General features: G+C 39.7%; 1 protein-coding gene across 1 annotated transcript; it reads left to right on the forward strand.

Moving 5' to 3' along the window:
- Nucleotides 1-3,008: 3,008 nt before the first annotated feature.
- pou4f2 (POU class 4 homeobox 2) lies at nt 3,009-7,001 on the forward strand. The gene is made up of 2 exons (XM_072677142.1): nt 3,009-3,821; nt 4,251-7,001. Exons 1-2 carry the CDS (start codon nt 3,555-3,557, stop codon nt 5,259-5,261), a joined length of 1,278 nt encoding a protein of 425 aa, XP_072533243.1. The 5' UTR covers nt 3,009-3,554; the 3' UTR covers nt 5,262-7,001.
- The last annotated feature ends 16,436 nt before the right edge of the window (nt 7,002-23,437 follow it).

Here is a 23,437-nt window from a genome sequence, read left to right on the forward strand (position 1 = left end):
TGAAAATTTCATACGCCGATTTAGGGCTGGTGAAATATAAATGATTTCGTTAAAATTTCATCATAAATCAGTCTTTCGGTATACACGAGCAGACATTGAGTGGGCCTTGAAGTCTCGTGAAGAGGCGCGCGAGAGGGCTGGCCGTCCCGATTGAGAGGTAAAAAAAAAACAAAAAACCTCTAAGTGAAACCGAATAACTGTCGCGAACGAGAACCCTAAAACAGAACCGAGCTGCTTTCGTGGCCGAGAACCCTAAAACAGAACCGAGCTGCTCGCACGACGTGGAATAACACTTACAACAAACAAACAAACAAAAACGTGTATAGCCTTGTATAGAGCCTGTACAAAGAACCAGCTGCTCTCGCGACATTGAACCCTTAACACAAATTAGATCACATAATAGATCGAAATGACTCTCGCGACCAAGAACCATAAAACAGAACCGAGCTGCTCGCGCTGCGTGGAACCTTTACAAATAGAACCCTAACACAGAACTGAAGTACTATAGATACATATCCCTTAAAGAACCTTTACAAATAGAACCCTAACACAGAACTGAAGTACTATAGATACATATCCCTTAAAGAACCTTTAAAAATAGAACCCTAACACAGAACTGAAGTACTATAGATACATATCCCTTAAAGAACCTTTAAAAATAGAACCCTAACACAGAACTGAAGTACTATAGATATGTATCCCTTAAAGAACCTTTAAAAATAGAACCCTAACACAGAACTGAAGTACTATAGATACATATCCCTTAAAGAACCTTTAAAAATAGAACCCTAACACAGAACTGAAGTACTATAGATATGTATCCCTTAAAGAACCTTTAAAAATAGAACCCTAACACAGAACTGAAGTACTATAGATATATATCCCTTAAAGAACCTTTAAACATGAATACGAACTTATAAACTGCTCTATGACGTAGACCAACAGTATGCAGAGCCCTTTAATAGAACTGCTCCCTCGTGACGTTAAACACAGAACCCAGTGACTATCACGAGTCTAGAACACTATAAAAGATAATAATCTCGTAATCAAACGCTTGAACAAAGCATCGTGCTCGCGCGAGGTAAGACCAAGTTGTTTTGAACTTTTTTTAACAAAAGAAGACCCTGAAACATATCTGAGCCACGCGCTGGGTACGTGCTATACAATTCTCGGCTACGCGCCCGACCAAAGCAGGCTGTGCTTTGAGAGAGTTTCTCCTCTGAAGAGACCGGAGGTTCTTCAAAGACACGTAGAGTCTTTTATAGCAATAAAAGAATAATTATAACACTACTAATAAAATGAATCAGCATTTTTATCGCTGTAATTATGCTCGCCTGCACATCACAGCATGCGCTGAGACAGTGCGCTCATTAGTTTGGCTCTGAAACTGATGGAATTTAAGCCATCGTTGGGATGTTGTGGAGATGCGTTGTCTTTAAGGCTTTTAGCTTTTAAATGGTTAAATAGTTTCTGTAGAGTATTTTAAATAAAGGATTTTTTAAGGCGCCTAAGCAAGATAGTATGACCTTGATGCACGCGTTGAAATATGACCCAGGAGGCTAGCTAATTATGTTAAATAAATACCATCGGAATAAAAAGCAATGCATCATCATTATTTTTGGAAATCTAAAATTACTATCAGTATATCTAAAAGCTGGCCTGACCATTTTAATTTAAATTCACGTCCCTTTTACAGAAATCACAGAAAGTCATTTTTCACTACGAAAATATATAGCTAGAAAAAACGCAAATAACCTAAAAGACATGACCTATGGTGTTTTAAACGTGTGGCTATTCAGCCGCCCCTCACATCAATTAGCCTATCCAGTGGACTCGAAGAGATTAAGCAAATCAGACAGGCCTTGTTAATTAGAACATGATTAAAGGTTTTTAATTATATCACTGATGAAAAGTAGTCTAATTAGTACGAAGATATGATAATAGCCCGCTGCGACAATTGTATTGAGTTTGCAATTAAATTCTAAGGACTGTTGAAATAATCCACAGTTCCTTTCCATTAATAAAACAAAAATATTGTACATAATCCCCTCGATATCCATTCGGATTTACTGTAGTGTTGCCCACACGTGCACTATTTATTTCCTATTTATTTCCATAACTTGGGAACATTAATTCGTCAGCATGAATCATTCCCGAGAGCATGCAGGTATCTTCTGGAGAAGCTCTCTGACGTTGGCACAAATGAAATTTAGATTTAATATCCTCGAATTTCTGTACGGACATCATTTGGCTGGTTTAATGAGGTCTTGCTGTCTCACGTTACCCCCCAAATAATGAGGTTGATAGTCAACACGTTGTACTCTTGATTTATTTCCCTCAGCGGGGGTTGATGGAGCTGTCCATGGTGCTTTCTTCAACGCGCTTGGTGGAGCTGTCCATGGTAGCTCTGCTCGTGTTCCCCACCACCTCTCTTCCTTTCCTGTTGAGCTACATATCTGATTCCTGTTTGGTGGTATTTTAACGCGTTTTACTACACAGTTTACTACACAATATTATGGCTCCCCAGTAACTTTAGAGTAGGATGGTCTGCTCCATCTAAGCTGCATTGTAAATGAATGCCTGGTGGAGGACTGCCCATGCGCAGAGTCCCCAGCGGCGGCGTGGCTAATGAAGAATAATAAATCATGAAAAAGGGTTTTCAGGTACAGACGAGAGAGAGAGTGAGAGCAGAGCGAGAGCTAGTGTGAGAGAGAGAGAGAGAGAGAGCTCAGCTGAAGAGAGAAAGAGAGAGAGAGAGAGGGAGGGGGGAAGAGAGAGAGAGAGAGAGAGAGAGAGAGGCAGTCTGCCCTTCGCCTTTAGAGCAGAGGCAGATCGAGTCCCTGCAGCATTGAATGTAGCTGTAGCGCCGCGACCGTCACGGTTTTCCTCATCATCAAACTCAACATCTCCACGGCAGACACGGGATAAAGGTCGAGAATTATCAGCCCTGCTGGTGTTACCTTTTATCGGGAGCGTTTGGAGATCTCCAAGAAGAGGAAAGGAGCAGAACAAAACTTTTTTTTTCTCGTGTTTTCCCACTTTTTCGTTCCAAAACGTGAAGGAACTCGTTTTCTTTCCAGAGAAACGCAAAAACGAAAACAAACAACCTGAGGAAGCAACAGAAGAGCTTGCATGGCTTTATCAGGCTGTTGGAGCTCGATCATCTCGAGCAGGGGAACCCGCACCAGCAGGTAATAAACACAGTGGATGCGTTGTGTCTAGAGACTCGGCTCATCATCATCATCATCACCATCATCATCATCATCCTCCTCCTCCTCCTCCTACTCTTGCTCTTCCTCCTCCTCTTCGTCTTGGTCTTCCTCCTCTACTCTCTTTTTTGATCGCCACTTGTGCTCAGACGCGCAGAGGCTCAAGAAGACCCCGGCTTTTAGGGGGAAAGGGGGCTTGAACTCGTGAACTGTAGCGCAAAAAAGTGGAAGAAGGAAGGAAAGAAGGGAAGTAAGAAGGAAGGAAGGCGGAGTTTAGTTTAGGAAGAAAAAAAAAAAAAGAAAACAACATTGGAGAAGAGGCTTGCTCGCCTCCACGAGAGTGTGATGATGATGATGATGTCTTTGAACGGCAAGCACGCCTTCGCCCTGCCACACACCAGCTTGCCCGAGCCCAAGTACTCCGCGCTACACGCGTCCTCCACAGCGTCCTCATCCTCTTCCTCCTCTCCACCGTCCTCATCGTCGTCCTCATCCTCGGTGCCCTCGTCCTCGTGCTCGTCCACGCGCCTCATCAACAGTAGCAGCAGTAGCAGCGCCGGCGGCGCGAGCAGCTCGGAGGCGATGCGCCGAGCATGTCTTCCGACCCCACCGGTACGTATCTCTCTGCATAATCATCCAGCACTTTTTCTTTTTTGACAGCCCACTTTTCTGGAATTTCTTCTCGCGTGCTTGATGTTTTTTTTATACCTGCACAGCAAATCACCCACCCAACACCTCCAATGCACCCCACCCCCCCAATACTGCCTTCCCTCCCTCCCAACTTATGCATTCTGGTTTAGCCGTTCATATTAATTTTTATGACCTGGGATGTTGCATGTGTCTTGTTTAACGCATGCAATATGTGTGCGCGTGCAGTGTGTGTATGTGTGTGTGTGTGTGTTTTGAAATCGTCTGCTTCTTCCCCTTCTGCTGCTTCCCCCTTTTTTTGCCCCACCATGCTGGAAATGTTTTAAAATCGCGTCGCGTGTGCCCCGAATTCCCTTGCTGACGATTATGTGCGCGCTCTATTTGCAATTGCAGAGCAATATATTCGGCGGCTTGGATGAGAGTCTGCTGGCCCGCGCCGAAGCTCTGGCGGCGGTGGATATCGTCTCTCCAACCAAGAGCCACCACCACCACCACCACCACCAGCACCACCCGCCTCACCACAGCCCCTTCAAGCCGGACGCCACCTACCACACCATGAACGCGCTCCCGTGCACCTCATCGTCCGCCTCCTCATCCTCATCGTCCGTGCCCATCACGCACCCGTCCGCGCTGGCGGGCGCCGGCCATCACCACCATCACCACCACCACCACCACCAGCCGCACCAGGCTCTGGAGGGCGAGCTGCTGGACCACCTGACGCCGGGCGGCCTCGCCCTGGCACCGGACGGCTCCATGGTTTCGGCGGCGCCCGCGGCCCACATGGCCGCGGCCGGGGTGAGCCACATGCACCAGGCGGCGGCGGCCATCGGCATGGCGCACGCGGCCCACGCGCACGCGCACGCGCACGGGCTGCCCTCGCACGCGCACGCGCTCCCGCCACATGCCGCGGGCTGCATAAGCGACGTGGATGCCGACCCGAGGGACCTGGAGGCGTTCGCCGAGCGCTTCAAGCAGCGGCGCATCAAGCTTGGCGTGACGCAGGCGGACGTCGGCGCGGCGCTGGCCAACCTCAAGATCCCCGGCGTGGGTTCGCTCAGCCAGAGCACCATCTGCCGCTTCGAGTCGCTCACGCTGTCGCACAACAACATGATAGCCCTCAAGCCCATCCTGCACGCGTGGCTCGAGGAGGCCGAGAAGTCGCACCGCGAGAAGCTCAGCAAACCGGAGCTCTTCAACGGCGCCGAGAAGAAGAGGAAGCGCACGTCCATCGCGGCGCCCGAGAAGAGGTCTCTGGAGGCGTACTTCGCCATCCAGCCGCGGCCCTCATCGGAGAAAATCGCGGCCATCGCAGAAAAGCTGGACCTCAAAAAGAACGTGGTGCGCGTGTGGTTTTGCAACCAGAGGCAGAAACAGAAACGCATGAAGTACTCGGCTTGCGTGTGAGAAGCAAAATCTCGACGTTCTTCACACCAAACAAAACAAAAAAGACACTCTTTAAAAGACGATTTGTGACATATTTCGTACCACACACACCTTTGTTTTTGTTCTCCCCCATCTCCCACCCAGTCTACCATACAATATTCCAATTGACTGAAAACAGCCCCCCCAAAATCACTCTCACGTCATGTGGAGGATGTGGAAGCATTTAAAGGACCGTTTGACTGACCAAGTAAGACCTGTTTGCTTTATCCTTTTGTTTTTTGTTCTTTAAAAGAATATTACTAAGCTACACATTGTTGTCTATGTCAGTGGAGTGTGACTCTCTACTCTATCTAAGCCTCAACCCATGCCATTGAAGCTCTGAAAGAAAGCTGAAAGAAAGATCTTTCTGGGATAATCCAGTGTAAAGTAGCTGAGGTCATCCGTGTGGATGGAGGATAGACTGCTGGTAGTGCTTATGTATGAAGTAGTCCTGATTGAGAAGAAGTGTTCCACTTCAAAAGAGGGTCTTTCGTTTGCAATATGTTTCTCTCTCAATCTGCCCAGACGTTAACACAAATCCAGGGTTCGTGTACAAAAATAAGATGCCCACCATTACAGCTACTGCCAGTGTAATAAAGATATTCTTGTGAATGATTGGTTTAGCTGTTATATAGGATGTTCAGGTGCTCTGGGTCATCAGATCATTGGGAAACTGGTTTGTATTATTGCATTCTTTGTAAATGACTAAAGGGAAATGCTGTAAATAGACTCAAACGTAATTTCTAGTGAGGAATTGAATAAGACAATGGTTTTGCCATTAAAACCCCAACAAACTGGCTGGTCCACTGGCCCACAATACCTGAACCCACCTACTTTCTTTCCTGTCTTGTTTTTGTTAAGTTCCACTTCTTGGGTTCAAATAGCGACATAGGCAAATAATGAATAGCCACGTGTGTCTCCTCAAGACGTGAGGGATGTTAAAAGCAGTAGACCTTCACAATCGTGTAGATATGGATACTGAATAGAAGGTTAAACTGTTGGCCAGGTTTTCCTTCAGCACAAATATCTGCTGCAATATCGCCCGCGCTCCAACGTGGCTGTGTTTCTTATGAACTATTTATCATGTGAGGTAATGTTTACTTCATTACATATTTATTGGGATTCCCTCTTCGGTTAACTGGAGAAAATTCATATTCTGACAGCAAAAAAAAAAAAAAAAAAAAAAAAAAAAAAGAACTAAAAAAAGGGAGGATGGAGACGAAGTGCTTAAAATAAGCCAATTTCCATTTTCTCTGATCTTGGAGATGGCACAATTGAGAGATATAAGAGTTTGTTTTTTGTTTGTTTGTTTGCTTTACTTTTGAAATTATTTTATGTATGTTCTCTCTGGTAATTTATTTATTTGTACAAATATACGCGTATCATTATTAAGTCATTGCTTGTTAAAATTCACCGTGTTTGGTAATGTTTTCTTTATGAGACAAAAAAGAAAAAAAAGAAAAAAGGAAAGATCCGTTTCATGGAAGTATACGTGTAAAATGTAAATAACTCATTTTGGTCTAACACACAAGATAATCCGTACAGGTATTTGCTGTATTTGCTGTTTTAGCTGCGCTGACTTCTCTCTGTAATGTCTGTTGCTTTAGGTTGAACTTGTCGAATGATTTTACTGATTTATATGACATCCATGTATATTTAAGTTATCGTTTGATAACTGAATTGAACTGTGCTTCATTAAAGAACAAAAAAATTGACATTTTATTGGACGTCCTCAGTGGCTTCCTTCATCCTCTAAGGCCTGATCAAGAGGGAGCATCTACTCTAATATGATTTTGACTAGTTAGGTTTGGGTTTGTTTTGATTTTGCTTCATTGCTACAAGGGGCGACGGTTTTCGTCAAAATTCTGATTCGGTTCGCTGGCTTAAGCAAGTGTAAACATCTTGAGTGATTTAGATCAGACCAGTGCTGAAGACCTGCTGTTTGAAATATTAGCTTGTTTGAAACATTACATCTAACCAGATTCTTAACCTTGATTCTTCATTTCTCGGTTTGCTTAAAATTACTATTTTATTTTTTAATTTTCCCTACATTGATTTGTAGCACAGTTGCAGGTGTTAACACATAGAGTCATTTATCTCAGTCTAATGCTAAAAACCTGAAATATTAGATAGTCTGGAATATTACACGCTACCCGACTGTTGATTCGCAAGCTCTCGATTTATTTTAAATGAGTTTTTTCAAATTTTATTTTATTGTATAATAATTTGCAGTATTGTTTTGCTGGTGTAAACACATATGTTTACATCCTAATGCTGATGTCTGAAACATTAGCTTGTCTAAAACCTCCCAAATTGTTTCGTGTTTAATTTATTTAAAATCAATTTTGCTTTTTGCCGTTTTAATTCCTATCTTATTTTATAGAACGACTTTGCAGGTGTAAACACATTGAGTCATTTAGATCAGCTGAACACCTGCTCTCTGAAAGATTAGCTTGTCTGGAATATTCTGGTTTGTCCTACCAGATTCTTCTGTTCTCGATTTATTTCATACCTCGTTTTTTAGATTTTATTTTATCGTTTTTTATTTTGCAGAAGGATTTGCTTCCTGCCAGTGCTGGCAGCCCTTGGAAGCCCCTACCTGAGAGCAAATGCTAATATTCTATTAGAGTCTAATGATGGGGTCTATAGAGATGTGGGCAGGTCCCTGGAGCGCAGCGCTGCCAGATGTCAGCCCGCCAGAAAAAAACACCTCGCCTGCCAAACGTGCCGGGCTCCATTTAAATCCACAGTCTGTGGGTCTTTCGCTTCTACCGACATAGACAGGCAGCCTTTGAAGCTTTACCTCAGTTCACTCGTTTTTTTTTAGACCGCGTAAAAAAGAAAAGGTGAAAGGGAAAAAAGGGCTAAAATAAAATGACTGCAGTGTCACCTGGCTTGTTTTCAGAATTACAAAGGGAGTCTCGAGCGTCTGATTTCCATTGCCTGTGAATGTAGACGATGACGCGTGGCTCGTGTTTTTGCGTTTCACTTAAAGATTTAGAATTTGGTCTATTTTTTATTTTATTGTTTTTTGTTTTGTTTGTTTTTTTTTTTTGCCTCGCTCAAAATTTAATTATTCCAAACACAGTGTTAAACGTAAATAGGTGTATTTGTATGCTATCCTGTCTCATATTTATTTATGTCATATTTTTGGCTGCAATCAAATTAGCTACATGTAAAAAAAAAAAAAAAAGGAAGATCATTGGATGACTGAATTCTGGCTGTGTAGGAAATAATGAGGGTGAATGGAAACGTTTGTTTGGCTCAATTCGCTTAGAAAACCGGTGCAAAGGCAATTTGATTGGATGTCAAAAACATGCTGTTTAATTCGTTGCAAAATCTGCGTTTTTTCGCTTTTTTTGCAATGTTAAGGTGGGCGTACACTTAATTAGGGCAAAAAAGAAGAGATAGAGATGTCATCTTAAATATTAAATAATAGCTGTGAAACCCTCATCAAACGCTTCATCAATCCTAATCAGCTTATAACGAAGAAATCAGTTCTCCTAAATGAGCCGATCGCTTAATTCGCTAATGTGAACGAATTATTAAATTACACATCGAATTATGAAAAGCAGATAATGACTAGCAGTGAGTGAGTAATCATTAACTGGGATGGTTAATTACTGTCGGTCAGGCTGTTGGAGGGGTATGTGGGGGGTGCTTGGGGGTGCAGTGCTGAACTTACAGCAAGACTAAGTTCCAATGTAGCACCCAGCGCGAGACTGTGGCACCATCCCAGTGGGGATTTCCAGATTGGAGAGGGGGACCAAAGAGGGTATTTATTTAGAATGTATTGAAACGAGTTACACACTTACATACACACATACCCAACATTTTGTGTCTATACATCCCTTATAACAGCAATATCCACGTGGCAGCTGACCTGTGAATGCGCTTGCCAGCTCATACCCTGCAACCACCGGACTCTAACGGTGGACTCTAACGATGGACAGACGTTGAATGTTAGTTGATAAATGAAAATGGGGTTGACGTCAAAACCCAACGTTGTACCTTGAATTTTGGTTGGATATCAAATTCACACGTTCTGTTGACTTAATGCTCAAAGGTTAGACAGGTTACTCAACACCATTTCTTTTTTTTTTTCTTTTTTTTTTTTTTACAACCAACAACATTTCAACGTCTGACAACGTTAGAATTTCAGCGTGTGTTCACGTTAACAGTTCAGCAGACGTTTCGGTGTTGGTGGCCATACCTCACACCTACAATTTAAACCCAACAAAACATCAACGTCAGCTGTCGTCACGATTTTACATCAATTGACGTTGACATTAGATGTTGTTCTGACATTGAATTTTGGTCACCGGACGTCACGACCAACATCCAACCAGAATACGTCTATCGATGTTGGTGGCCAGCTGAGCACACACACACACACACATATATTATATATATATATATATATATATACACACACACACACACATACACACGCCTCTGCGCGCGTTTTAAAACACGGTGGCCACACTGAAGAAAAGGGCAGCGCTGTTTTCCTTTGTTATAATTATGCCTTCTGTTTTCCTTCTCGTCTCCCCCCCTTTCACAGGGAGGCTGATGAAACTTTAATGAAGCCGGGGAGTGTCTTTGCTCCGCCTGGGGACCCGCCAGTAGAATATTTTAACTGTACATTTACACCAAGTGAGTGCTTTTAGATCCGCGTTATGGAAAACCACAGGCCTCCAAAACGAGCGCGGATAGGAGACACTACAGCCTTTACTTAGCGTCACTGTGTCACTGTTCTGTCCACTGTATTCCCACTCAGGTCTTCCTTCAATAACACACACGCCGTGGCAAAGAGGGAAGCGAGAGCGCACTGTAATGGGACTTTATGCAATATTCATTCAATTGAGTGCTTATTAGTTTGCGAGGGTTTTTTTTTTTTTTTTTTTCATTCTCAGACTGATCGATGGAGGCTGGTAAACAGACCACACATGGGTTGTAGTTTATTCTGTAACCATTATCTGATTTGATCTTTTCTCTCATTTCATCTGCTTGGGTTATTTGAAGGTATATGTCGTGTTAGCCTTTAACGCCCTCCCCAAAACAAACATTACATTCACATAAACAATGCAATCCAGGTTAAGTGGGTTTCAAAGTAACGCAAATGCGTCAAATATCTGCGCTCCACTGAATCGTCATCCAGCACAGCAGCAATGCTAAAGTGTTGTCCAGTTCCATCAGCCAGTCCTATATATATATTATATATATATTATGATTTTAATTATTTTATTAGTTTATTGTTTATTTATTCATTCATTTGTTTTATATTAATAAACAAATACACATATGTAATTATAACGTTTTGCTCAAATACGTAATCTGAACAAATGATAACGTTTTCTCAAAAACGTAAATTTGTGTCGGGAAACGGAATATAAAAAATTGGAATATTCTTAATAATTAATCAGAATGTAGTAAACCAGGAAACACACAGAACAGAGTGGGATGTGAATCTCATTCAGTAACTATAATTATTGACAAATATGAAAAGGATTTTCTGATTAACTGATTAATTAAAGAGAAACTTTAGAATAATTAAAGAGAAACTCTTCTGGAGTTTTAAACAGCACAAATACTGTTATTATTACCTATTATTATTATTATTATTATTATTATTATTATCATTTTCATCATTGGTGCTACAAGTATTACTTCTACCAATGTTACATTAATCTAAATATTTTCTCCACAATTTCCAAATATGAATACACAAAAAACGTAAAAAATAAAAAATAAAATAAAAACAACAGAAATAAAAACATTTTAATGTATCCATACATGTTCCAGCTCTGTGCACAGCCTTTAGATTTGGGCACATTGTTCAGAATGGATGTCTTCAAAAGAGGCCCACAGTGATTAAATATTAAAGAGTGCAGGATGGGCCAGTCTCTCTCTCTCTCTCTCTCTCTCTCTCTCTCTCTCTCTCTCTCTCTGTCTCTCTCTCTCTCTCTCTCCCTCTCTCTCTCTCTCTCTCCCTCTCTCTCTCTCTCTCCCTCTCTCTCTCTCTCTGTCTCTCTCTCTCTCTCTCTCTCTCCCTCTCTCTCTCTCTCTCTCCCTCTCTCTCTCTCTCTCTCTCTCTCTCTCTGTCTCTCTCTCTCTCTCTCTCTCTCTCTCTCTCTCTCTCTCTCTCTCTCTCTGTCTCTCTCTCTCTCTCTCTCTCCCTCTCTCTCTCTCTCTCCCTCTCTCTCTCTCTCTCCCTCTCTCTCTCTCTCTCTCTCTCTCTTCAAGCTGTTTAGGTGCGTTTGGACGCTCTGATTTTCTGACACTGTTGCACCTTTCCACCGATAAAGCAGCAGCAAAGAGTAGTGATGGGAAGAAGTACAGACGCAGCAGTAAAGCAGTAGCAGTACTGCAGGCGTAGAGCAGCACAGCGCAACAGTAATGCAGCGGCGAAGCAGCAGCAACACCAGAAGAACAGAAACGACAGAAACGCAGCAGCACATATTGTGCGTTTTGGTGCCATTTAGCAGTAATGAGAAGGTGGTAGATCTGTCTGTTCGATGTGTGTTGTGAACGTGTGTGTGTGTGTGTTCATTGGGCTTTGACAGCCCTGCTCTAGTGCACATCTATTCATCATAGCCGCAAGGAGTGCCAGTGCCTCTCTCTCTCTCTCTCTCTCTCTCTCTCTCTCTCTCCATCCCAGCGCCTTTCAGTTTATACAGATCGGAATCATTTACATAAAGTCCTTAAGGCAATAAGTAAGTTGTTTGGGGGCTCTAATTTATATCTGATGGAGAATTAGGCGCCATTAGCGCGTCTTTAATGTGCGTCTCAGCGCCATTTGTCAAGCAGCTTGTTAATATCCTTCAAGTCTTTAAAGCTGAGAGCTCATTAAACACTCCGCGCGCTGCTATTGATACCATTTTATATATAAAAAAAAATTCCTGCGATGCAGGAAAGGACGTTTAGAACTTTTTTCGTCTTGTTTTTTCCAAAAGAAAGCTCCTGATGGAGAAGTTGACCTGAGTGGAGTTCAGGAGTGCAGGGCTGCCCGGTTTGAGGAGTAGGTTTGTAAAGTAGAGCAGTCTAGAGGGGAGCTGAACTCCGGCCTGACCCCGCAGCGGTCCAGTTCTGTACACAAAGATAGATGATACAGAATCATTACATTGACCCACTGGTGAAGCAGTAGAACCAGGAGTGAAGCAATACAACTCGGCGGGGGAGGAAACAACTGTACTTACACATACTTCAGTTATTAAAAGAATAAATAATACAATTATAACATTATATAACAAGTATATAGAACAAGAAAATATATCTTAATTCAATACGCATGGGTATCAAACAATACCGTTCTCGTTTTGATACTGATTATATATATATATATATATAGTAATTTTATATAAAATTATATATAACACAATTGTATACATTTAAAATAAATACGGCGTCTTTTTCTTAGGTTGATTAAATTTGCTGTTTATAAAACTTAAAACCATACAGCTAATGTTACACTTGTCAATATAATAAACGGACATTAATTAATTAACTAATGAATAAACTAGAATTAACTGAGAAAATAAATAAATATATATATATATATATAAAATAAATCAGACGTGACATTAAACTGAAATAAAACAATAACAGAACTGACACTAGTCTACAGAGCACCTTTTACAGCGCTGTCCGTAGATGTGAGAGAGGGGAAATCCCCCCTGATCAGCCCGTGTTTCCCCTCCGGGCCTCGCGCTGCTCTCTTTCTTATTGCTTAAAAAGCGTGGCGCGTGCAGCCTCCTCCGGGCCAAAGCAATAAGGCGAGTAATTAGGATGCTAAGGACAGATGTAAATAAAGGCAATGAGACAGCGGTGAGGGATGAGGCGGCCCGGGTCAGCCTCTCATCACAAAAACCCAGTTGGGTAGCAAATGACAGGACGGCCGGCCTGGTGCCAGAGGCCCGGGGGCTACGGCAGCCCACCACGGTCACAAAGCACCAAATGAGCTCGACGGAGAGGCTTTCTGAGCGCTCAGACCCACAAAACGAGAGGTGTTTCACCAATGAGCGTTATATTATGCATGCACGTCGTTAAGGTGTAGGTGAAATATTGCGTGCGTTCAGTCTTAATTGATGTAGAACCACATTAAAAAGGGATCCAGATTAAAATGCGCCGAGGTGTGTCAGCGCCTGCAGTGAACATGGATCACACTGCAAACAAGCTGGACGCCTCAGAGTGAGCTCAGTGCAGAAAGTAATGTGAACTAGTGCTAAATAAACGGAGACTATTTAAGGTAATGTAAATTGGTGCTACTGTACATAAAGTAGATCTATGTAATTAATGTGTGGATGAGCTGGTGGTATTTTAAGTAATGCAAATTTTGTGCTATGTACTTTGATATTATGTAAAGTGATGTGAACCGGTGCTATATAAACTAGAATTCTGTAAAGTAATCTGAAATGGTACTATGTAAAATAGAATTCTGTAAAGTAATAAAAACTGGTACTATGTCAACTAGAATTCTGCAAAGTAATGTGAAATGGAGCTATATATAATGTGATTCTGTAAAGTAATGTGCTGTATAAACTAGAATTATGTAAAGTAATGTAAACTGGTTCTATATAAACTAGAATTCTGTAAAGTTATATAAACCAGTGCTATATTAACTAGAATTCTGTAAAGCAATGTGAACTGGTGCTATATAAATAAAAATTCTGTAAAGTAATCTAAAATGGTGCTATATAAACTTGAACTCTGTAAAGTAATGTAAACTGATGCTATATAAACTAGAATTCTGTAAAGTAATCTAAAATGGTGCTAAGTAAACTAGAATTCTGTAAAGTAATCTGAAATAGTGCTATGTAAACTAGAACTCTGCAAAGTAATGTAAACTGGTGCTATATAATATAGAACTCTGCAAAGTAATGTAAACTGGTACTATATAAACTAGAATTCTGTAAAGTAATCTGAAATGGTACTATATAAATAAAAATTCTGTAAAGTAATCTAAAATGGTGCTATGTAAACTAGAACTCTATAAAGTAATCTAAACTGGTGCTATATAAACTAGAATTCTGTAAAGTAATCTGAAATGGTACTATTTAAACTAGAATTCTGTAAAGTAATCTGAAATAGTGCTATGTAAACTAGAACTCTGCAAAGTAATGTAAACTGGTGCTATATAATCTAGAATTCTGTAAAGTAATGTAAACTGGTGCTATGGAAACTAGAATTCTGCAAAGTAATGTGAAATGGTACTATAAAACTAGAATTTTGTAAAGTAATGTAAACTGGTACTATATAAACTAGAATTCTGTAAAACAGTGTAAACTGGTTCTATATAAACTAGAATTCTGTAAAGCAATGTGAACCAGTGCTATATATAATAGGATTCTGTAAAGTAATGTAAACTGGTGCTATAAACTAGAATTTTGTAAAGCAGTGTAAACTGGTGCTACATAAACTAGAATTCTGTAAAGTAATGTGAAATGGCGCTGTGTAAACTTGAATTTTGTAATGTAAACTGGTGCTATATATAATATGATTCTGTAAAGTAATGCAAAATGGTGCTCTTTAAACTAGAATTCTGTAAAGCAGTGTAAACTGGTACTACATAAACTAGAATTCTGTAAAGTTATGTAAACTGGTGCTGTGTAAAAAAGTGCTATGTAAAGTAATGCAAACTGGTGCTGTGTGAGGTCTCTGGGCTGGACTGAAAATGAGACTTTCAAAGAATCTCCAGCTGCTTCTCTCATTTAAGTCAGAACTAAACTGGAGGTGTGCAGTGAGTCTGTTTCAGTCCATCTGAGGCCACAGGCTTTGCAGTGATGGATCACATTTGATGTACATCAGTATGATCGTTAATCTGACATCTCACTCCACTTACACTCATGAAGGATTCTGTAGGTCGATACAATGGAAACCCAATGCAGGAGTTTTAAAGAAATATCTCAGCCAACATACCCATGTCGGGCCCACAAGAGTGGATAATGTGCTTGTTGGGTTCCAGGTGGGCATTGGCTCTGAGTGGGTTTGTCCATGTGTTGTTACTGGGCCCCATCGTTACAGCTCACCATAATCTCACATGGGTCCCATCTAGGCTCCATGTGCAGTGTACTACACAGATGGGGCCCATGTTTAACCACTCTTGGTCCCATCACTGACCCTGGAGGTACCCTGGTGGGCATCTATATGTGGCATCAACATGGAATCCATAGACTAAACTTTCTGTTTTTCAATTGACTACCTATATAGGTCCTACATGGACATGTTGTTTGGGAATTTTGTAAATAAGCAATGGTAATCTAGCATCTCCCATTCTAAACTAAAGAAGCAAATATCAGATATTAAACATGTCTTAGTTGATTGATTATGTCTATTCATTGGGTTCTTTTAACAAGTGATCATTTAACAGCAAAGCATAGTCCATGGATGTGGGTACAGTTTTTGTGTTATCAATGCGAGTGAACGCTGAAACTTCAGCCTTTATTTTATAAAGTCTTGATCTACCCTGTATATCACCCATTGCCACTGGCTCTAGTGACCCGCTTCACCTCTTTTAGATGCTGTGGTGTTTTATTTATGTACAAAACGAGCGGAAGAACCGGAGAAGACTCCTATTTAGAGAGATTTCGCTCCTGTGCCTGATCCCTCACTCGGCTAATGAGGCGCACACAGGAACTTCACCTGCTTCCCCCATTAGGCACAGTTCCCCCTCTCTCCTCTGCTTGGGTTTGCACTCGTACTCCACTCACAACAACACTAATCACACGCCGCAGAAACGCTGACTATAGAATACAAAAGCAAAATGTGCCACCAATCACTAACTGTAGCCTGAGGAACCGTATCAGTGGCCTGTAATGAAAAAGCCTTTGCACTGATGGTAATGATAAAAACAATAATAATAATAATAATAATAATAATAATAATAATAATAATAATAATAAGGAGAAGAAGATGAATAAGAAGAAGGAGAATAAGTCAATCTACACAACGGGAGACATTTAAAATTTCCATTTTTTATTAAGAACCAACACATGTTTTCAAAGATATGAAGATATGTTTATCCTCCAAAAACATATTTCTCCTCCTCAGGCATACGCTCCTTATTAACGTTATACTTTTTATTCAGACATGGGAGCCAAATTTACAATAAAACATAATTGGGTGGTTAATTGCATTCTATAATGTCTACAGTTTTTCATGTGGACATAGTTTATGACATAGTACACATGCCAATAACTTAGAAATATTGATTTTGCTATTGATATTGAATTTATATTGCATTATTCATGTAAACATTTATTAAAAACATTTTGTTTTGCATTATGGGATGGTGAGGTTGAGCTTAACAGATCACACACACACAAACACACACACACACACACACACACACACATATACATATATATATGAATAAATATATCTCATATAAACAGGGGCACAAATACATTCAATACCCTCTAAAAAATAAAGGTGCTACAAAAGGTTCTTTAAGTGATGCCACAGAAAAATCACTTTTGGTTCCATGAAGAACCATTTCTGAAAAAGAGCTTAAAAATTAAATTAAATTGATAAAGAACCTTTGCCTCAAGAGAAAGTTTTTGGGGTCTTTGAAATGTTCTTCACACTCACACATTTATGAAAAACAAAGTTCTTAATGGAACCAAAGGTGGTTCCTCTAAAGCATTAATCAAATAACCATTTGTAGCACGTAAGAGTGTATATTCATGAAAATAATAAAAGTTTAATTAAAAATATCAAATAAAATAGATGCAAATGTCATGTTGATTGATACAGACAGGTGAAAATGATCATGTACTAATAAAAAAATATTAAAACAGTATGCTACTGTTGTAAATCAAGAACAGTTGTAAGATTTGGAAGCACTTTGGCACATTTTCAAGGATGCAAATGGCACTCATTTTGTAGAATGACTCGGACATGTATTGATATTGCAACATGCATGCCTAATTGAGCGAAAGCGAGACATTTGTCAAAGAAAAAAATCTGTCTACTTGTTGCTGAGAGGTGAAAAATGAGGCATATTTTATATGGACCCGTCTCCGTGCCTTGCTTTTAATATCACTACTCATCAGCGTGTAGTGTGACAAATTTTTCACCAAGGAACGGCACATTTTGGCTCAATTTTCAATATGCACATTATTACACACCATAGCAGAGGCACGATGGAAGGGGGTGGGGGGCTTTCTTGTATTTATTGGAGTGCAGTTACAGTGGCCCTGCACAGATGTAATTACGCTAGGGATGTCGGGGGAGCTGTTCAGCGGGCAGCAATGAATTTGTCAGTCATGATGAGAGAGCGCTCAAGAGACAGCATTACGCAACAAGTCCAATGCACAGAGAATTTCCACTCTCTGCCGCTAGCACAGCATCAGCTCTCTGGACTGAAACAAAGTCAACAGAGTGAAAAGCAGGAAAAAGAGAGGCAGATTCAATGTAAAGTGCTCAAAATACTTCAACCCTTTACAGTAAAACTCCTTAAAGGTTGATGGGATCCTTTACTTACAGAAATTTTATGGAGAATTGGTATTTCTTGCTCCTGTGCCCCCCTTAAAGTCAGGAAATGTAATTCCTGCTTTGAGCCACCACTAGAGGACATGCTTTACATTTCTGGACAAGCTGAGAGATACAGAACCGCCTTTGAAAGTGAAAGAAGCATGTGGGCCGAAGTGGTAGAGTAATAGTACAGGATTTGTCATGCAGCATTACGCAGTTCTAACAAGTGTCATCCAGTCTGCTTCTCAAAAGTTCCACCTTGCATTGCAGTGCACCAAGCCCAGAGTAGCAATGACAAAGACGCCATTAGACCTCAACTGAGCATCAATATGATTTTGAAGCTGCAATTTTAAGGTAAAAATGAGACAAAATGTTACTTTAAAGCAACTTTATAAAGCAATTTTGCCTTAAAACAGCAGCTTCAAAATCACATTGATGCTTCTTTGACTGTAATAGGGAGAATGGCATCTCTATCATTGCCACTTTAGGCCGAAATGCTGCTACTGCACTATGTAACTTTGGTAGAGCTGCAGAAAAACTTCTCTCCTCAACTGTGTGACACTACGTAACCCTAGTCATATTAGTGTAAAATCCTGTAGCATTACTCCACATCTTCAGATGACAATTCTGGATCTCTCATCTTATAAACAAATGCACATATATGGCTGTCCAAAAGTCAATTGACCTCAATTGAGCATCAACATGATTTTGAAGCTGCAATTTTAAGGTAAAAAATAGATAAAATGTTACTTTAAAGCAATGCTTATTTTTGTTTGGAAACATGATGAGAATAGAACAAGGTCTGAATGCCTACCCTGCTCATTATATTTATTATGTATGTACAAAAACGAGATGCTTCTTTAAACTGGGTCCATTTGATACATAACAATATAAATATTGCACACTTCATGTAAAATGACATCTGCAAATGTGATTTTATTAAATAATACGATGGCAAATAAGATTTCTCACTGACACACTGATTCCACTGCCTCAGCAAAGTGTGTTTCACCCGTGTACATTTTATTGAATTACTCCCTTACTGTTAAAGCCTGGGCTTCCAAACTGTCTTCCTGAAGGTTGATTACTGTTAGAATTGGTCACTAGCTGCAGGCTGTGCTGATGTTGCTGTATTGCGGTCAAAATGAATCTAGAATTACTTCTTAGCCGTTGTTGATCAATGGAGCTATCACTTTTTTCAGTGTAGAGGTGTACGCGATAGGTCATGCGTCATAATCTTTATGGATGCACATAATAACCAGAATTAGTAATTGACTAGTTCTAGATTTAAAATATGCAACATTTAGAATTCATCTCGGTCACAAAATGATCACAATGTATTACGCAAGCTAGGACCCACATATATATATATATATATATATATATATATATATATATATATATATATATATATATATATATATATATAAAAGAATAGATTAGAGCTTGGTCCCAGGATTCTCCTGGACACCCACAGCCAGCACAGCGTGGATGTGTTCAATTCCAGCAGCAGCAGCAGGAGCAGCTCACCTGATTTACCATCATTAAGCCCTGATTTACCAAACCAGGTGTTTTGATTTAGTATGTCAACAAATTTGATTTGACTTATGTTCTCAACTAGATTTCTGAACATAACGATGTGTTAAGTGTGTAAAGTGTATCGCATCAGCTATAACAACAAAAACCTCCTTTATACTATTTTCTCTGGATGTTACCCTCTTATTAAATATGTATAACCACATAAGAGTTAATATACTGCTACAAATAGGAGATACATTTGTGTAATTATATTAAAAGTTGTTGCATATGTGTGTTTACACAGTTTGCATTGCTGTAATCCACCAGTAATAGTGGATAGGTCACCAGTAGTAACACTGTTGTTATTACTGTGTAATTACACAGTTAGAATTAGAAACGCTTCATATATTCGTGACTTAGTTTTGACTCACTACTTCACAATGTTAACTTACAATCTGACATAATACCCCATACTTCATTATTTCAAAATAATTTGGCTTTCTTGTAACTTATTATGGACAGGATGTCATTATGTCATTATTTCATTGAAACTGATAATCAATAAGTAAGATACTAATAGAAACTAATTAAAATTAAGACATCCTAGATGTCCTTCTCTCTTTACCTGGTGAGGAATTGGATTTCATGGTGAACTACAAATCATAAACTAATCAGAAAAGAACACTAAATTACCTGTAAACAGACTTTCTCATTAATCTGAATGCCAATGCTGTGATACTCTTTGTAGGTTAATGCTGGATGCACGGAAATCACAGCAGCCTGACTTCTATTATTATTCAGACACCTTGCACTACATTAATATGAGGGCCACAAATAGTTTTTGCACTGGGCGCGACACTGGCTTGTTTTCTTACTCTTGTGAGTCACATGAAGGGACACAAACAGCTGCAAACAACAGAGCAATCAGCGTTCCATCTGCTGCCATGGCCCACTTGCGCGAACGTATGTCGCTACTTCTTTTACTTGATGCCAAGTAGGTGCCTGAGGACATACATCCCCAAGAAAAGGACCCATTTTCTGAGGAGGGGAAAAAAGACCTCAGTCTCAGGCTTCTTTTTTTGTGTGTGTGAGGAAATGGCAGAGTAGTCGTGCATTACTTTATCTTGGCGACAGGGGTGGTTTCGAATTTCCTCTCTCTGACATAAAGTGTGTGCAGGGTGCAGTATGCCGGAGCGTTGGAAAAATAAAAACTCTGCTGTCTTTCGTTTCCAGCTTCAAAATATGATTAGATGAAGCGTATGGTGTAAGATGATAGATGTGCTCCAAAAAAGTGCAGCACTTGACTAGATTTTCAGAAGCTCAAACAAAAGCTCTGTAAACAAGCATTCAAAGCAACCCTGGCAGACTTTTGAGCATTTTTGAGCACCACCTAATCAGACCTTATAATATGAAACAAATAGTGATTTATTTCAGGCCATGGCCTCAGCAGAATCCTGCAGTCATTAATAATGAGAGTGTGCTGCGGTTGGAGCCTACTGTGAAGCACTTGGAGGTAAGCTCCTCTTTCTTTCCCTAATACATTAGCAGCAGGAGAAGTCTCCTAGTTCCACCTGCATGGAGCAGTAGAGTCCCTGAGGCATTGGTGCAGCTTCATCGTTCCTTTAACCACATTAGTGCTATTATTTGCACTGTCCAAATTAACGACATTAGCTGTGTTCATCAATATTAATGAAGTAGCAGTGATTTTAATGTAGGCCAGTTTCCTACTGCTGCTATCGCTGTAATGTGAGTTTTCCTTCACAAAGTTCTGGCTGAGTGTATGTAGGGCTTATTTGCTGCTCAATTATCCAAATTAGTTAACCCTGAATTAGTTAACCCCTACAGTTAAAATAGTTTGGCTGTACTATTTAAAGGGATTAAGGAGGTTAGCTTTGTGTGTTTAGGTTTAATTGTTTAACTACATTAGTAATAATTACAGAGGTAGTTCCATAATTAATTATTTAATTATTATTTATAGGTATAAATTAATAGGGCTCTCTGTAACATACAGTAGAGGTACCTAAAAATATTTCTTAAATATTTTAGTTTAAGGAACTTAAATAAAAATGAATATTTAAGGAATTAAATAAAGGTTCTAGGAAGAAGTCTTAAAGTGATGTAGGACTTTTACGTGATGTGAATGTTTCAATATAAACTATTATACTGTCATAGAAACTCTGCATTATGTCACGGTTTCATGAAGAACCTTTATGTTGGTATGGGAACTTTTCACTATGTGAGGGTTCTCAGAAGAATCCTTAAACTAGTATGGGAACTTTACATTATGCTAAGGTTCTTTACTTTATTGTGTGAATGTTCTTACGAGGTTCTTCACATTCATGTGTCTGTTTTTCAAGCACTGTTTTTAGGGACCTGAAGATGGTTCTTCTACAAAATCGTTCTAAGGACCCTTTGTGGCAGAGAGCACATTTTGTATTGACAGGTTTGAACCTTTGTTTCTGACTTTTTATTGTTTGTGCCAACATTGATAAATTACAAACCTTAACCAAAATTTCAAAGTTTTTATAATTCCAAATTCAAAAGTGTAGAATCTGCACATAAAATAGCATTTGCTGCTTCAACGAGCCACTTGTAAGAAATAATTCAACTAACATTGTTTCCATATTCGTCTTTCTCCTCAAAAGGCTATTACTACTGAGCTAGACGTATGTAAATTTGGTTGGGAGAGAGTTTTGGAATATTTTGTTTATACTGGATTTACTTTTAAAGGAGGACCCAATAGTATTTGAGGTTCATGGTTTGTCATCTTCATGTTCTAAACTCTCATGATTGACTTAAGCTAAATACCATTTCCCATTCCAGGACATCTTTACGATTTAATACAAAAGGGATCATGATGGAGATAGAGGTCATAGATACAGTATAACCTGTTAAATACATTTTGCAGAAAAACATTTTGAATTTATGCTTTATCCTCATAGCAGTAATAACATAAAGAATTAGGGAGGCTAGAACATGCTGTGGTTGCGGCACCATGGTAAAGTGACTCACAGCAATAACCTCAAAATCACAGTTTGAGCTTCATTTATGATACACTGAGGAAATAAGACTGACACCCTGCAGATTTTAACATCAGTATTATGTCATTGTGTCCCTGAATAGCGTGTGTCACCATACTTTAATTAAAGCAGGACCTGAATTGTCCTTTTTCGCCCTTTTATGTAAAGATAAAAGACATAAAGATCTTCCTTCATCATATAATTAAAACAACATAAAATTTGAACTATATCTAAAAATAGCAGCTTCAGAATCATTCGTCATTGATTGTAAAAAGGGGAATGGCATGTCTGTCATTGCCAATTCAGGCCAAAATGTTACTAATGCATTTAGGGGCGCTGCCAGGGGTTTTAGATTTTGGGGCCCGTGAATAGGCTCTATACTGGGCCCACAATGTTAACAATTCTGCTAAAATACTCAATTCATACATTATAGGGCCCCTGTCAGTCACAGGCCCTTATAATTGCCCTGTACAGTCCTGTACTATTACTCTATTGCCTCAGTCCACACCAGTGTGTAGTCATTCCCCACAGACTGCCTTCTTTTAAGTGTGCAGTTGGATTGTGACCAATGGTTAACCGCCTGGCCTCAGTATTAAAGGCTGTAAGAACAAGTTACCATTTTGTTGGCCGAGTACTACAACATTCACTCTTGCATTTTGGGCAGAGATTGAGTTCTCACAACAATTTATTATTTTACAGTGTGGCAAGGATACAGGAATCAGCTGAATACCCCCATAGCTATACTACACTTTTAAAATTAAAGAGATGCTACAAATGGGTCTATAAGCAATTCCTTAGAATAATCATTTTTGTAATAGATAAATGTGTGAAGAACCTTTTACAAGGTTAAGAAAGTCCATGTAAAAGCTTTTTACCAATGTAAATGTTTTTCACACACAGATACAGATTCTTTTTGGGAGAAAATATGTTTTTTCCATTGCATTGCTCAATAGACCCTTTCTAAAACCTTTATTTGTATGTGTACCACAAAAGTGTCTTTACTTTTGTCATCTCGGTTCGTCTTCCTCTGGAGATGGACTTGTTATTAAAAAAGGAGAGTCTGTAACCACCGTCTTTAGTTGTAACAATGAAATATTTTATTTCAATCAAAAGAACAGTGTGGAGAGAGTCTGCCAAATCTGAGTG

Source organism: Salminus brasiliensis, chromosome 4 (genome assembly GCF_030463535.1).
Source record: "Salminus brasiliensis chromosome 4, fSalBra1.hap2, whole genome shotgun sequence".
Lineage (NCBI taxonomy): Eukaryota > Metazoa > Chordata > Actinopteri > Characiformes > Bryconidae > Salminus > Salminus brasiliensis.

Bases quoted from the DNA above. Each gene is read 5' to 3' on its own strand.
- pou4f2 (XM_072677142.1), top strand. From the start codon at position 3,555: ATGATGATGATGATGTCTTTGAACGGCAAGCACGCCTTCGCCCTGCCA. The intron at 3,822-4,250 runs GTACGTATCTCT...TTGCAATTGCAG, and splicing joins CATGTCTTCCGACCCCACCG to AGCAATATATTCGGCGGCTT.